General features: G+C 43.6%; 1 protein-coding gene across 10 annotated transcripts in view; it reads left to right on the top strand.

Moving 5' to 3' along the window:
- Positions 1 to 14,471, top strand: part of Carmil1 (capping protein regulator and myosin 1 linker 1) — a 266,340-nt gene that overhangs the window by 234,320 nt on the left and 17,549 nt on the right. For 5 of the 10 annotated variants that reach the window (XM_029547508.1, XM_029547511.1, XM_029547507.1 and 2 more), the window contains 4 exons: positions 2,122 to 2,139; positions 6,851 to 6,917; positions 7,547 to 7,743; positions 10,015 to 10,127. In XM_029547508.1, the coding sequence (XP_029403368.1) occupies positions 2,122 to 2,139; positions 6,851 to 6,917; positions 7,547 to 7,743; positions 10,015 to 10,127 (395 nt within the window). The remainder of the gene's footprint in view (positions 1 to 2,121; positions 2,140 to 6,850; positions 6,918 to 7,546; positions 7,744 to 10,014; positions 10,128 to 14,471) is intronic. The other 5 variants (XM_029547512.1, XM_029547510.1, XM_021215312.2 and 2 more) reach the window with 1 other exon arrangement.

The raw sequence follows: 14,471 nt of genomic DNA, 5'->3' as shown, positions 1-14,471 counted from the left end.
CTTAAGTATTACAGATAGCATAATGACCACCTTCAGCCACTGTGACCAGCTATCTTTCTCTCCTTTATCTTCCCATAGGCATCATCATGGTGTAAAGGGACAGTTGTTTTCTATGTTTACATATACATCTGTTCATGAGCAGGTAGCTGATGGTGTGGACCTTATTCATTCCCCAACAGTGGGTCTTAGATCATTCCAGATATTTTTCGGTGAAAAACAAAACAAAACAACAACAAAAAAAAAAAAAAAAAAAAAACCTACTTTTCACTTAATCTCTCCCAACTGTAGTCTTCCCTTTGAAAAGAAAAGGAGGAAATGACTATATTCATACACAGCCAGGACCATCCATTGAAGCCAGTGAGGTTAGCTTGGTTCAGCATGGCCGGTGGGTGCTGTAGTAAACATTTCATAGTCTGTATCTTATTTAATCCTCACAATCATTTATTTTAAACTGGAAAACCAACCTGACATTATAAAAACACTGATACGGATTCCATAACTGAGACAGTGGGAGATCCAGAGTTTGAGCCCATTTCTTGGATGCCTCTTTCTGCTTGCAACTCCTTCCTGTCTTGGTGTAGAGATGGTAACATCAGGACAGTCTAAGTGAGTTTCAAAGACATGGAGGTATAAGAATGAGTGGTCTTCACCTTGTCTGAATGTTGAGTTGTCGGTAGCCAGGGTTCCCTTCTTCATGGGGACTGTCACTTTAGGAAATGAACCAATGAAAGGGCAGTGTTACTTATAACAGTGTTACTTGTTATAATCGTTGAGTGTGTAACTGGGGCAGAGGACTTGTCGTGATGAATTAACCTTTCAGAAAGGGAAAGCCCAAGATGATCTCTGAGTTTCACTCCTCATACTAAGAGCTATAATCCTACTCCTGAGGATGCTCCGTGGGCTTATGTGTTAACACAGGCATGGCAATTGAAGATTTGAAAATATATTTTTCACTCTTTCTCCTTTCACTTAGCAAAGATTTTTTGTGTGTGTGTCTGTGCTCACTTGATAGGTCATAAAATAACCCATGTTTGAAGAAAAATGCTTAGTGACTATAAAATTAGAATTCTGAAGGTGAGGCTTTCCCCCAGCCTTGCCAGCGAAAGCCTTTGTGTGTGTGTGTTTGTGTGTGTGTGTGTGTGTGTGTGTGTGTGTGTGTGTGTGTGTGTGTGTGTGTGATGGCAGGGGTGGTCATGAGGAATGGCTGTTCCTTCCATCCTCCCTTTCCTCAGCAGTGATGCACACTGTTTACACAAACAGCCTGAGGAGCTCTGTAGTTTCATTTCATTTTATGTTGAGCATAAAATACAGAACTAAGAAAAAAAGCAGCCTCAGAGAGGCAGAGCAGGGAGCCTTCCACACAGCATGCCTTCTGGAAACTTCAGAAGGATCCTCTGTCACCTCATGCTATTTTCAAACACTTTGATGACTCAAGTACAACTTTTAAAATAAATTAAAAATAATGAAATATGTTAAAAGCTGTCAATGGTGACCAATGGATGTAGAGTTTTAATGCAAAATGGCAATTCCCACCAGAAAATATTTGGCTGCACTTTGACGGGTTGACTGTGTGAGATTCCAGCATCAGATCTGTAAGAAGCGTTGATAACTGAGGGAGTGAGGGAATTACAAGTGCTTATCTCCCGAAAGGCAGCGAAGAGCCAAGAGGGATAGAAATGGGCTTTTAGGAGACATCCGTGTTTATCCAAAGATACCCAGTCCCCACACTGTTGCAGGGGGAGAGGAGAGAACTGTGTGGGAGTTTTCTAATAGCTGTCCAGTATTCTGTCCATGGAGTGCCCTGGCAGGTGATGATGTTGCTGTCCATTTGGAGACATACTTAGAAAAAGAGCTCAAATCTGTATGGCAGAACATTGCCATTCTCAAGCTGTAACTGTGCTATTGCTTATTAGAAGCTAGACTGGATGCTTTGTGCAGTTAACTTGGCACCACTCTCATCCTGTCCCTTTGCTGCGATGGCTTTCTATGTATTTTAGCTTTTTTCTACTTTGTTTGTAAATGCCCTCCCTCCCTCCCTCCCTCCCTTTCCCTTGTGACACTGTTGCTTTGTCTCTCTTCCATTCATGTTTTTTTTTTTCCCTTTCCTTTTGCTGCATGGAGACTCTCTGCTGTACAAGTGTAAGTATCCTCCAGTGGCACTGCAGTCCCTGGCCCTGCTGGTTGGCATTGTCATGCTCCATTTGCTTCTGCACGGCCTGGCTCTTCTCCCGGGAGATGTTGTCATCCCATCAGCAGATCCTGAATGAAATAGGCAACAATTTAGAGACAGGATTGGGGTTGACCAGATGGTTCAGTCTTAAATAAACCAAGGGGTGAATTGAAAATCTCCCCAGCTGGAAGCCTGGGAGTAAGAGAACTTGGATGAGGAGGGTGCCACATTTGGGGGGAAGGGAGGCAGTTCTTAAGACTCAGGGGCAAAATGCCCAAGTATTTGTCATTCTTGTCGTATCGCTTGTTGCAGGCCCAGGACTATAGAAAATTGGCATTGTGATTTGTTCCTCATGTTGGACTTTCCTGATCGGCTTCTCAATTGAAATTGATTTAGTGAGAGGAGGAAGGGTCCTTTTGCCTTAGAGAAAGAAGAAAATAATTATGGTTTTTGAGCTTGAAATGAGAGCATTATAGACTAATTTTTTTGTGCAAAGTTGGTACAAAAAAAAGTGCTTTTAATAAGGAAACTACCTTATCCTATCTTCATGGTGATTCAAACAATTTTAGTCTCATCTTTTAAAACTAGCATGCTTAGGAATCTCCTGTTAGAAGTGGGTCTGAGAGGGGGAAGTGGCTGTGAACCAAGATCTAGCATTACTTTGTAAATTGCAGGTACATAATTTACAGTGGACAAATCTTTGTTGAGCTGCAAGCAGAATAGTTTTACACTCATTATAAAAATTAGTTCCAATGAGTAAGATTTCCAAGTAACGTTGATAACCACGCTGCTCTTGGTCTCTTCAGAAACAGCCCTGGAGTGCTGCTCACGCTTATAGCACGGGACAGATTTATTGGCACTTTATGGTGTCAAGATGGGAGAGTCTATATTTAGGGTTTCCTTCTAAAATTGCATTTTTAAATGAAGATTTAACATATTTTTCCTTTTCTTACTCATAAGATGCATTTTTAAAGTTGGCTGTCTTGGCTTAAAGCTAGCCCTGCTCCTTCTGCTTCAGCTGTCCGTGCCCTTCATCCGATGAGCAGTTTATGATTTCCTTGACTCAGAAAGTCACTTAGCCATTGACAAGTGCCTAAAGATAGTGGATGAGAACTATCCGCTATCTGAAGGAATTAACCCTTTTCATTTTGGTACAAAAGGAGTAGAGCACTGGGAGTTCTGAGAGGGGCCATTGTAGTCAGTCCTCCCAGGATACAGCTTATCAGCCTAACTGATAGGAGGGGAAAGAGCAGTGAAAAAAAATGAATGAATAGCTAGAGAAGCAAGAGAAACTGGGCAAGTCTGTATTTATGGAAAAAAAATAAGAAAGAAAACATTTCAAGGAAAGGCCCAGCTTGTAAGAGGTGAGGCTGAGAGAAAGAGATGAAGCCCCTAGCACTTGGAGAGTCTTTCGTTGTTTTGAGACGGGGTCTTGTCTGTAGCCCCTGGCTCCAAGCTTGCAGCAGTCCTCCTGCTTCAGCCCTTGGCATGCTGGGATCACAGGCTTGAGGCCATCCGTACTCAGTGCTTGGTTACATTCTTGGCAGCAGGTATAGAAACCAGCTGAGCGGCCATTTCTCCCTTTAGCCAAGAACCATCAGCCCTTTCTAAGAATGGCAAAACTTGAGAACTAACAGAAATAGTAAGATCAACAAAGGACTTTTAAAGGAAATATAATTGGTAATTCTCAGCTCTTAGAAAAGTCATTCATGTGTGGAGTGTTGGTAGCTTTCCTCTTAATCCCAGTACTCAGAGGCAGAGGCAGAGGCAGGCATATCTCTAGGAGTTTGAGCCCAGCCTGGTCTACAGAGCTAGTTTTAGGATAGCCAAGGCTACACAAAGAAACCCTGTCCCAAAAAACCAAACCAAGCCAAACCAAACGACTCCTCCCACAAAAGTTATTCACAGTACAGAAACACAGTAGTGTACTAGACAGTGTTTTCCCCTGACATTTGAACTTTATACCAGGCTTTGAAATGTTGGAGAACACAATCCTAATAAGAAAAGTTATTTCATTCTGATCCATGTCAGCCACAGTGACTTTTATGTTTTAATGTGTCTCCAAAATTAGGCCAAGCTAAACAACTTATTACAGATGGGAGACAATAGAAGTTTGGTCCTGGTTCTTCCTTCCAGCCCCATGCTCCCAGAAGTAAGACTTGCACTCAAAATAGATTTACTAATGCATTCGTCACATAGCTCGGCTCTTCTCTGACTGGATCATAAATTATTATAAGCCATTTACTCTAACCTACATTCTGCCATGTGGCTGGTTACCTATGCTCAAGTACCATGTGTCTGTCTTGTCACACCTTCTGGGGTGAGTCTCCCATGCCTGGTGCTATCCCAGAATTCTTTCAGCCTCTGGGATGTCCCACCTTCTAGTCTACCCTTTCCCCATAGGATTATTTTAGTTGACAGGTGTTGCATCCATACAGTACACAAGATATTCTCTTTATAGGTCACCAAGTTTGCAAATGGGTTTCATTTCCTAGATATTATCTATCCTTTATCTGTACATGAAATTATATATGTATCCCTTTTCATATATTAAAGCTAGTGTGTGGATATAAAATGTTACAATTTTGACACATTTCACATGTATTTCTTATCTATCATAATGAGTTTAAGGATAGGGGAACCTAAGCTAAGTTGTTTCTTGTTTGTTTGTTTTGTTTTTGCTTGTTTTTACCCATGAATGTTCTCTAAAACCAAATCCAGAGGCACGAGAAGGAAACCAATCTTCAGGTCTCCTGCACACAATGCATTTTAGACTTCTTTCCAAGTTGCGATTATTTGAATAAAATTCTATCCCAAGCTTAGTTTTTGTTGTTTTTTTCCTGTGTATTTCAGACAAGGTCTTGTGTAGTCAAGGCTCATGTCAAACTTGCTGTAAGTTCAGGATGGCTTGAGTTTGGGATCCTTCGGTGCTGGGATCATGGGTAAATACCATATGCCTGGTGCTGGCTTCCCTGTAGATCCCTTTCATTACTGAGATTGTAAGTGTGGTATATACAACTCTGAGGAACTGAGCACGTGTATGTTGTTAGAGGTTTCCCTTATAAATAAGCCCTGTTGGATTTTTGCTTAATCTGAAAAGTGAGTGGCTTTTCAGGTCAGTCCAATGCTCCCGTGCAACCTGTGAGCTTCCCACAACCTGGGCACCTCCAGCATGTCATACTGGTCTTTCAGGAAAGCTGGTGTGTGTGTGTGTGAATCTCATCACTCAACATTTATCTATCTCCCTTTTCTCCCAACATTAAATAGCAACAAATGGGTATTTTTATTAAAAGCAAGGTAACCGTCAAAACTGAAACATTGTTTGCCTTCCCATGTGACGCAGTTTATTCCTTTAGAGAATGTAGAATTTGAGGAAGCTTTAGCTGATTACCATTATGCCAAAGTATGCAACATTCTTTCAGCTCCATTTGCCTCTTAGTTTGTATGTGCATCAGTTTTTTAAGGCAGGCATGGTGGCACCTGCCTAAAATCCCAACATTTAAGGGTCTAAGGCAGGAAGATTGTGAGTTTGAGGCTAGACTAGGCTACATAGAAAGAGCTTGTCTCCAAAATCCTTACCTAGTCTTTCCTCCCCAAAACATAACAACAAAAAAAAAAAATGAAGTTTAAAACAGTTAGTATCATGCTGGTTTAAACACAGCTGCAGTCCATCATCTGTATGGGTAGCAATGACAGAGTAAGAAAATCACTGGGCTAGTGCCTTCTCTGGTTCCAATTCTGGCCCAGGTCCTCTGACAGCTCAGATTAGTGCTTATTATCCATCCCATGACTTGATGATGACCTTCAAGTGTATCTGTGCATTGGGTGCCCGAGGTGCTTCCCAGCCTCAGCATGGGTGTATGCTCTGAGGGAGACAGCTGTGGGTGGTGGTAGATGGTCCACACTGGGTGGCGTGCCAGTGGTGGTAGATGGCCCATGCTGGGTGACAGGTATGGGTGGTGGTAGTTGGTCCACGCTGGGTGGTGGTAGTTCAAGGGGTGTTGGAAGGCCCATGCTGGGTAATATGTGAATTGTTGCTTGACACTGACACTTAGAATATGTTGTCAAGTTTGACCTGGCTTTGGGGTTTATTTTTTAAAGGACTCTAGCCAGATCTAAGATGTTTACTGAGAAATGCCTGCTGATAGTTTTAAGTTGAGGCACACTGTCCTAAAATTTTAATGACACACTGAGAAACAAGGAGTTAAGCTACCTAAAGCGTTGAAGTGACAGACAGAGGTTGCATTCAGTGTGCCTGCACCGATGTTGCTGTGACAACTGACAATTACAGTCATGAATAATCTCTTTCAGCGCTTTGTGACTGATTTTTACAGTCTTTGAGTCTGATTCTTTATCTCCATTTTGACATTCTTGAGTATGGCTTGGAGTTAAATGATCATTCCCTGTTCTTTTCAGCTGTAAGAATAGATTTTTTTAACCGGTTAGAGGTGTAGGGTAAAAGCAGTTTTATCACTTGTGAATAAACTGAATCACTTGTGAAAGTCCTAAACATTTAGAAATTTGCCGTGCATCTCCTGAGTCAACCGAGCAGCAGCTACAGCAGAGCCATTGTTAAATAGTGAAACCAGAACCTGTTTTAACCACCCTATCCCTGGTGCTTTAGGGTTTGAGAAACAAGTTTCCCTCCTCACCTAAGTATTGCCTCTATCTGATTGCCAGATGACTCCTAAGTCCAAGAGGAAGAGCATCCACAGCCGAATGCTGCGGCCTGTCTCCAGGGCCTTCGGTGAGTGTGGTACCAAAGCCAGCCACTTCCTTACTGCTGGGGAACACCCCAGCCAGGAGTTCACACTCTCCCTAGGGACCCACTCTGTAACCTGAGGAAGATTTGGGTACTTGGTGAGGAGCAGTTGACTTAGAAATTACTTTCAGAGGCCAGGTATGGTTGCTCATTCCTGTAACCTTTGCACTTGGGGGTCAGAGGCAGGAGGATAGACCTGAGTTGGAAGTCAGCCTGAGTACACCGTGAGTTCCAGGCTAGCCTGGCTACAGAGACCCTGTCTGAAAAACAGAACAAAGTAAAAGCTTACGTGTGTAGATTTCTCAGGACTTTATTATTGCTGGCTTTGGAACTGGGCTTCTCTGTTCTTTCCTCCCTTTCCTTCTTCCGCCTTTCTTTCTTCCCTTCCTCTATCCCTCCATCCTTTGTTTCCTCTTTCTCCTCTCCTTCCTTCCTTTTTTGGTTCTGTTTTTTAGAAGGTCTGAGTATGCATCCCAGGTTGGTCTGAACTCAGCAATCCTCCTGTCTTAGCATCCCCAGGGCTGGGATTGAAGTCCTCTGTCAGGCCTGGCATTTAGGCATTTTCTAACCCACTCTTTGCATCACCCTTTGCTTTGGGATCTGTTTTATTTCAGAAATGGAGTTTGATCTTGATAAAGCCCTGGAAGAGGTGCCAATTCACATCGAAGACCCACCTTTTCCATCAGTCCGGCAGGAGAAGCGAAGCTCAGGGTTAATCTCCGAGCTGCCCTCAGAGGAAGGCAGGAGACTGGAACACTTCACCAAGTTAAGGCCCAAGCGGAACAAGAAGCAGCAACCTACACAAGCAGCGGTAGGTGTCCACAGGCCTCCTCAGGCCCCATGTCCTTTCCTCTGTCTCCTAAAGTTTCCATAACCTTTAATAGTGCCACCAACTGAGGATCGAGTAGTGTTCAAATACGTGAGCCTACACAGGGTATTTCTCATTGGAACCATCACAGACAGAGATGGGCCAGCTAGCCAGCTTATGCAGCAGCAGACAGCAAAGAGACTCTGTCTCAAAGAAGGTGGAGGCAATAACTGACACCCAAGATTGTCCTCTAAACTTCACGTGTGTACTAGCACTCACACACATGAGCGTGCATGGATACAGAAAAGTCCTGGTCTGGCCTGTGTGTATCAGCCTGTGGCTGATTCCATTTGAACCCATTTCCAGAACCTCTGCTGAACTCTGCATTTTTGGACCTGGAACGTTCTAGACTACCGAAGACTAAAACTTGCCTAAACTAAGATCCTGTCTTCTCTGTCATCCTGCCTTTCTTTGTTTATCCCTGGGGTCCCAGCAGCTAACATGTTAAAAACCTGGTTATAGTTGGGCATAGTGGCACATCCTTTTAATCCCAGCATTTGGGAAGCAGAGGCAGGTGGATTTCTGTGAGTTCAAGGCCAGCCTGGTCTACATTACAGAGACCCTGTGTCAAACAAAGCAAAACAAGCAAAACCTGACTGCAGCTATCACTACCCACCCCTACCATCCATGTAATCGTCCCTACCGCCCATCCTGGCTTCAGGCTTCGCTCCATCCTTTTCTTACCTCTTTCCCTGGAGCTGATGATAACTGGCAGGTCTTTCAGATCTGCATGGAAACAAAGCTTCTTCCAGGAAGTCCTCCTTGCCTCTTCCCCTCTGGTCCCACAGAGATGACAGCTGCAAAGAAAAGTAGTTCTCATGGACTTGTGCTTGGTACACAGCTTGTGAAGCCACTCTAGGAGGGTTTTGTTTTTGTTTTTTACCATGAGATAGCTCTATATCACATATTCTCAACTTTCCCCTCTATGCCTGTGAATTCCAGGGTGGCATGGCTTCTGACTCATAGTGTTTACTATACCCTCAAATATTTTCTGCCCAGTCACCCTGGTGAGGGAGACAAGATGGTTGTCTGAACTGCCTTTACCTCACAGGAACCACTTACCTTCTAGTCATTCACAAATTAACCTTTTAAAGAGTCCATATTCATCAGAGGTGCATAGCATCGGGGACCTACCTGAGAAAGCTGGGCAGCTCCCGGAGGCGAGCACGGTCCTGCCTATGCAGGGAGATCCCTGCTCTGTCTCCAACAGTCCCGCTGCTCTTTGCATCTGATGCCGATTGTGGTTGACACAAGAGACTTGAATCATGTCACATCGTTTCCTTTTGCTAGAAAATGAGTGTTATCAGCATGTGCTTAGGGACTTGAGCTCCACTGACCCGATTCTATTCATCATAGTCTGGGTCTAAGCTTACCTCTAACCACTGCCTTTTAAAGTTCCTCCTGGGTTGTCTCTAGCCATGCTGGGTGTCTCTCAACCTGTCTCCTCTGTTCTTTATTTCTAAAATGACAGGGCTGAGTTAGAGGGGCTGGGAGCAGCATCCAAGGCCTGTAAGCAGCCGCTCCTGAGGGGAGCTGTACTTTGTACTTTCCATCTCCCGAGCCTCTGTTCTCTCCACACTACCAGGGACCTCTGGGGCTAGCTATGAATTCGGTCTCAAAGCAGGAAAAGCTGGTACGGCAGCTAAAGGAAGCCACTCCTAGATATCCCCCTGCCTCCCCAGTACTGAGATTATAGTTGTCTTTTTCCTTTGTAGCATTTCGCAGACATGAACTTTTCACAGCCTATTTGGTCCAGTCATACAAATCACCCACCAGGCCCTGCTTATAGCGCCTTCTGTAAACCTGTTTCTTGGGTGGACGTGGTGATACATACCTGAAATCCCAACACTAATGAGCAGGAGGAGTGCTGCAAGTTCAAAGCCAGCTTAGCCTGATCTGCATAATGAGATCCAGGTCAGCCAGGGCTATTAACAGACTGTCCTGAAACCTATCCCCCTCTACAGCTATACCACATTAAACATGCCTGATGTCATCAAAGCCTGTGCCCCACAATTACCAACATCACACTCAGCATGTCTGTAAACTGGTTTCTTTCTCACTTGGCTATGGCTTTACACCTGGCCTCTGTTCCTATAAATCACATGATCCCTATTGTAATGAATCTGAATCGTGGCCATGTTGTAGGTTGTTGAATCCAGCAAAACTTAAAGTACATTGAGTTGACTGTGGAGTGAAGTCATGTTTCTCTTACAGGTCTGTACCATCAGCATCGTGCCCCAGGATGGAGAACAGAATGGCCTCATGGGCAGAGTAGATGAAGGGGTAGATGAGTTTTTCACCAAGAAGGTGACTAAAATGGATTGCAAGTAAGTTTCCAGTCGCTTATTAAAAACAGTGTTTCATTCACGTTCAAACAGTTAATGGTTATAATTTATCTAGGCATTACAGTCTCATTCAAGAGATTTGCTATTTGGTTGAATTTATAAAACATGTTCTCCAACAAAGTGTCATTGTTGTTGCTTGGGAACTTGTTAGGAATTCTAATTCTCAGGCTCTTGCCACAGACCCGCTGAACAAAGAACTGTGGGACCCATCCCATAGCCGCACCCACCCATCGCATCCAAGCCACACATCTGCTGGGCCAGGGGTTTTCCTCATTCATCTGGATGGTTCTGTCTCAGGGCAGTGAGCATCACACACTGGCATTGCATCCTTTGAATGTCTTGTTCATAGTTTGATCTGTTGGTAGGCTGGGCAGTAAAATGGCAGGAGAGGTGGTACTGGGCCCTCCAACTTATACTGTTGTGTTGGTATTGACAGTTCTAGATCACCTAGTATATGGGCAAGCCTCTGGGATGCCTGTGAGGCATTATCTAGATAAGGTCAGTTGAGATGGACATATGCAGCCTGATTGCTGGCAGTCATATCGCATCCAGTCCCAGACTCCATGGAAAGGAGGAAGCCAGCTGGGCATGCTCCTTCCTTCCTGTAGATGTACAACTCACAGTGTACCTATGACTGTCTCTTCATCATGGACTGCACCTTAGAACTGTGAGCCCAAGCAAACCGTTGCTTCCTTAAATAGCTTTTGTCTCTGGGTATTTGATCACGACAACAGGAAAAGTAAAGGATGCGTCCTCTGAAGACTTTCCTCTATTTTCTTGTTAGTAGGATGCTGTTTCCTCAGAAGATAGGTCAATGGTACTTTAACTGGAGGTGGGCATGGTGGCACTTGCTTCTAGTCCTACACTCAGGAGATTGGGGCAGGAAGATGACTATAAATTTGAAGTCAGCCTGGGAAACATAGTAAATTCCAGGCCCAGCCTGAGCTATGTGATCCTGCTTCAACCACATCTTTAAAAAAAAAAAAAAATTGTTCAACTTAAAACCTTTCTTTCTTTATACATGGTTTTTCTGAAGTTATTCAAATCTGTATAACTAAAAGCTGATATATCCCAGAACACACTCTGAGCTTGGATTATGTTTGTGAAGAGTGCTTCTTCACCTTGGAGATGAAGTTCAGAATGTATTAAACCTTGCAGATAGCCAAGGGCTGGCAGGCGGGATTGCTGGGGAAGGGCTCGCCTGGGCTGTAGATTGATGAGTCTTATCTGTACTCTGCAGGATGGCAGAGCGGAAATAAGTTAAGTCTCATACCCATGGCACTGGAGCTTATAGACGCTTGTAAGCTTTAGCACCTAATTATTGGTCGTCTTTTACACCGGTCTTGCAGCTTAACATAGCATAACTTGGCAGAAAGACCCACCAATATGTCATTTATTCTTGGATAGTTTTTTTTTTTAATATATATATAATGCTTCATTCTCACAAATTAAATCACGGCAATTGCTGGCTTCGTGCCTCTTCTTTTTTCTTTTCTTTTCCTCCCTCTATACAAATCTGCAGAATGATCCTTCAAGAGTTTGCTTGGGTTTTGGTTGTTTTAGAATTCAAGGATTAGAGGACTACATTTTCAACTCAAAAGAGCTAGGAAACACCAACACAGACAGTGCAAGATGGAGAATTCCCCCTTGATGCATTGCTGCCGCTTTAGACAGAGTTCTGCTCACAATTGATACCCAGGCCTTGTTTTTTTCCCTTATTGCTTCAGAGTCTTTTATTATTCTATATTTTGTCGGCTGTTTTTTTTTTTTATTGTTTGCCTTGCTATTTTAATTTATTTTATTTTTTGAGACAGTTTTACACTGTATCCCATGCTAGTCTGGAATTCACTAAGCACCCCAGGAAAAATGTATACTCTCAGTCACCCTCCTGTCTCAGCTTCCCACGTGCTGGGGTTCCCAGAGCACACTGCCACGTTCAGGAACGTCGAAATTTGAGTACGGGCTACCCTAGTTCTTGGCCTACAGTCACTGCTGATAAACACATCAAGATGGCTGTCGTGACGCTGTGTGTGATTACAGATGTCATTGCTGATCTGTTCGACTTAGAACTGTACTACTGGGAAATGGGTGAGCCGTGGATGTGGACCAAGTGCTCTGTCCCCTCTGCCCCGCCATGACTTCCTTTCCTGACCAGCAGTTTTGTTCTCTGCTTGTCTTTGAGTGATACCTGGGTAATGTGTAATATGTAGCATCTGTTTTCTTCAAAGATGTGAGTCCGGAACTCTGGTCATGTTTCTGTGAGCAAGGACCCCATGGCTCACCTTTCATCAACTCTCAAGGGGACCCACAAAAAGTTGTGATTTTTTTTTTTAAGTTACATTTTGTTATGAAAATAAGTTGTCAGTTAGACGTTAAGGGGACATGGCATTGGGTAAAGCATCATAAATTAGTGTAAAGAAAGCTTGAAGTCTGTGTTACTTGTTCATAATTTTAAATGTCAAGTAAATTACAAGGCTTGAACTTAAAAAAACAAACAAACAAACAAACAAAAAAACCTTATTTTTTTCTCCACTCCTTGCTTCCTACAAGCAATTTGTTTATTCCATTAAGTGTTTACTTGGCTCCCACTTTCCCTAAGAATATTTCTTCCCTAGTTTTCAGTAGTAATTCTGTCAACATCTGACTACAGAGGATGATAGTGTATCCTCTCCGACCCTGCTGAATTCCCTCTCTCTTCATCTCCTTCTCCTCCCTTCATCCCCCCTCCCCTTTTTTCCCCTCCCTGACTTTCTTCATTTAACCATATGATAATTTTTATTAGCTAATTATTCAGTAGTTGCTTCATTCTAGCCCTGTATCTACCCCTGTTGTGTGTGGTATGCTGTGGTCACATGTCCTCTGGTATAGATGCTGTCTTCTCTGGAATTCATCCCTTTCTGTTTACTTAGTTTCCCCTACATTGCTCTCCTTTATTCCCTTCTTTAAATCTCCTGTGAGAGCACACATTTCTCAGTCCACTGTCATCTGGTCTTTGTGGACACATCTCATACCTGTGCTCCTCAGGTTCCAGCGTGCTGGCTTGGGGGCAGGGGAGAGGCATTCCCTTCATCCTCTGCAAGTGACGTCCCTTCAACCTCCCCGTGTCTTGTCTGTTTCTCAGAGTCTGAGATTTACACCCATGTATCTCCAGTGGGTACTTTCTAAGAAAGCGGTGCAAACAATGTGTTTCTTATAACTTTAAGATCTTCCATTTTGGCTGATCGTATTCCTGGATATTGAATTGGGTAAAGCACTTTGATTTAGAATGCTGAAAACACTGTTCCTTAATTTTCTGTCTTCTAGAATTCCCAAAAGAACCCAGTGTCATCTTGAGTCCTGGTCCTTTGTTTGTGACATGATTTTGTTTTGTTTTGTTTTGTTTTGTTTTGTTTTGTTTTCCTCTTCTCTGGAAACATTTGGTATGTTTGTATTCTTGGACACCAAAGTTTTATGGTGCTGTATTCCAAAGGAGGGTGCAGTTTTGCCATTCCAGCTTGTTGGCACATGTCATGTAAAGTGTCTGACTCTCAAAATCATGCCCATTGGTTCTTTGAGTTTTGAATTGTTTCTTTTGTAAATCTCTTCTGTTTCCTCAATACACTTTCTGTTAAATGTCTTTTATCCAACCTGTTGTTTCCTCTGTTAATCTATTAACTCCTCTTCTCTCCCGGTTTCTTATTCGCATGCTGTGATGGCTAACCTTAAATGTCCCACTTCTGTCACACTTTGCTTTTATTTCTGTTTTGCAGCTTGGCTGTGCCACATACCCTCAGTTGCACTGTTTCTCTGGTTCACCCTGCACGCCATGAGTTTGGGGTAGGCTGGCCATTGTTGACCCCAAACTTGGAAAGTGGAAATAACACTCAGTGAATCTTGGCTTTCAGCCAGTCTTCCTCACGCTTCCCACTCACTTCCACTTCCGGAAATCACCTGCTCTGCCTTCTACAACCCCTGAGGCCACTTCCGGAAGTCATCTGCTCTGCCCCCTGCAGCCACTGAGGCCACTTCCGGAAGTCACCTGTTCTGCCCCTTGCAGCCCCTGAGGCTGTAGCTGCTCCTGGACCCGAGTTTATATTTCAGTCGCTCAGATCCACGAAGCTGTTTTGTGCTCCTCGTGCTTCCACATAGTGTTCCGACTCTCACCTGTGTGGTGTTGGCTTTTTGCTGTTCTTCCTTTGCGTTTATCCTTTTTTTCAGTGTTGATGGAGTTTCTGAGGAGCTGTGGGGAGACCCTGTCTCCAGTTTTGAGCAGCAGGTCCCTTGTGGCACTCATTCTGTTTGGTTTTTTGTTTTGTTCTTTTTGGTTTTAGTTCCCCCCCCCCCCCC

Source organism: Mus pahari, chromosome 16 (assembly GCF_900095145.1).
Source record: "Mus pahari chromosome 16, PAHARI_EIJ_v1.1, whole genome shotgun sequence".
NCBI lineage: Eukaryota > Metazoa > Chordata > Mammalia > Rodentia > Muridae > Mus > Mus pahari.
The sequence above is the reverse complement of the archived record's forward strand: the minus strand, read 5'-3'. Positions and strand labels throughout refer to the sequence as shown.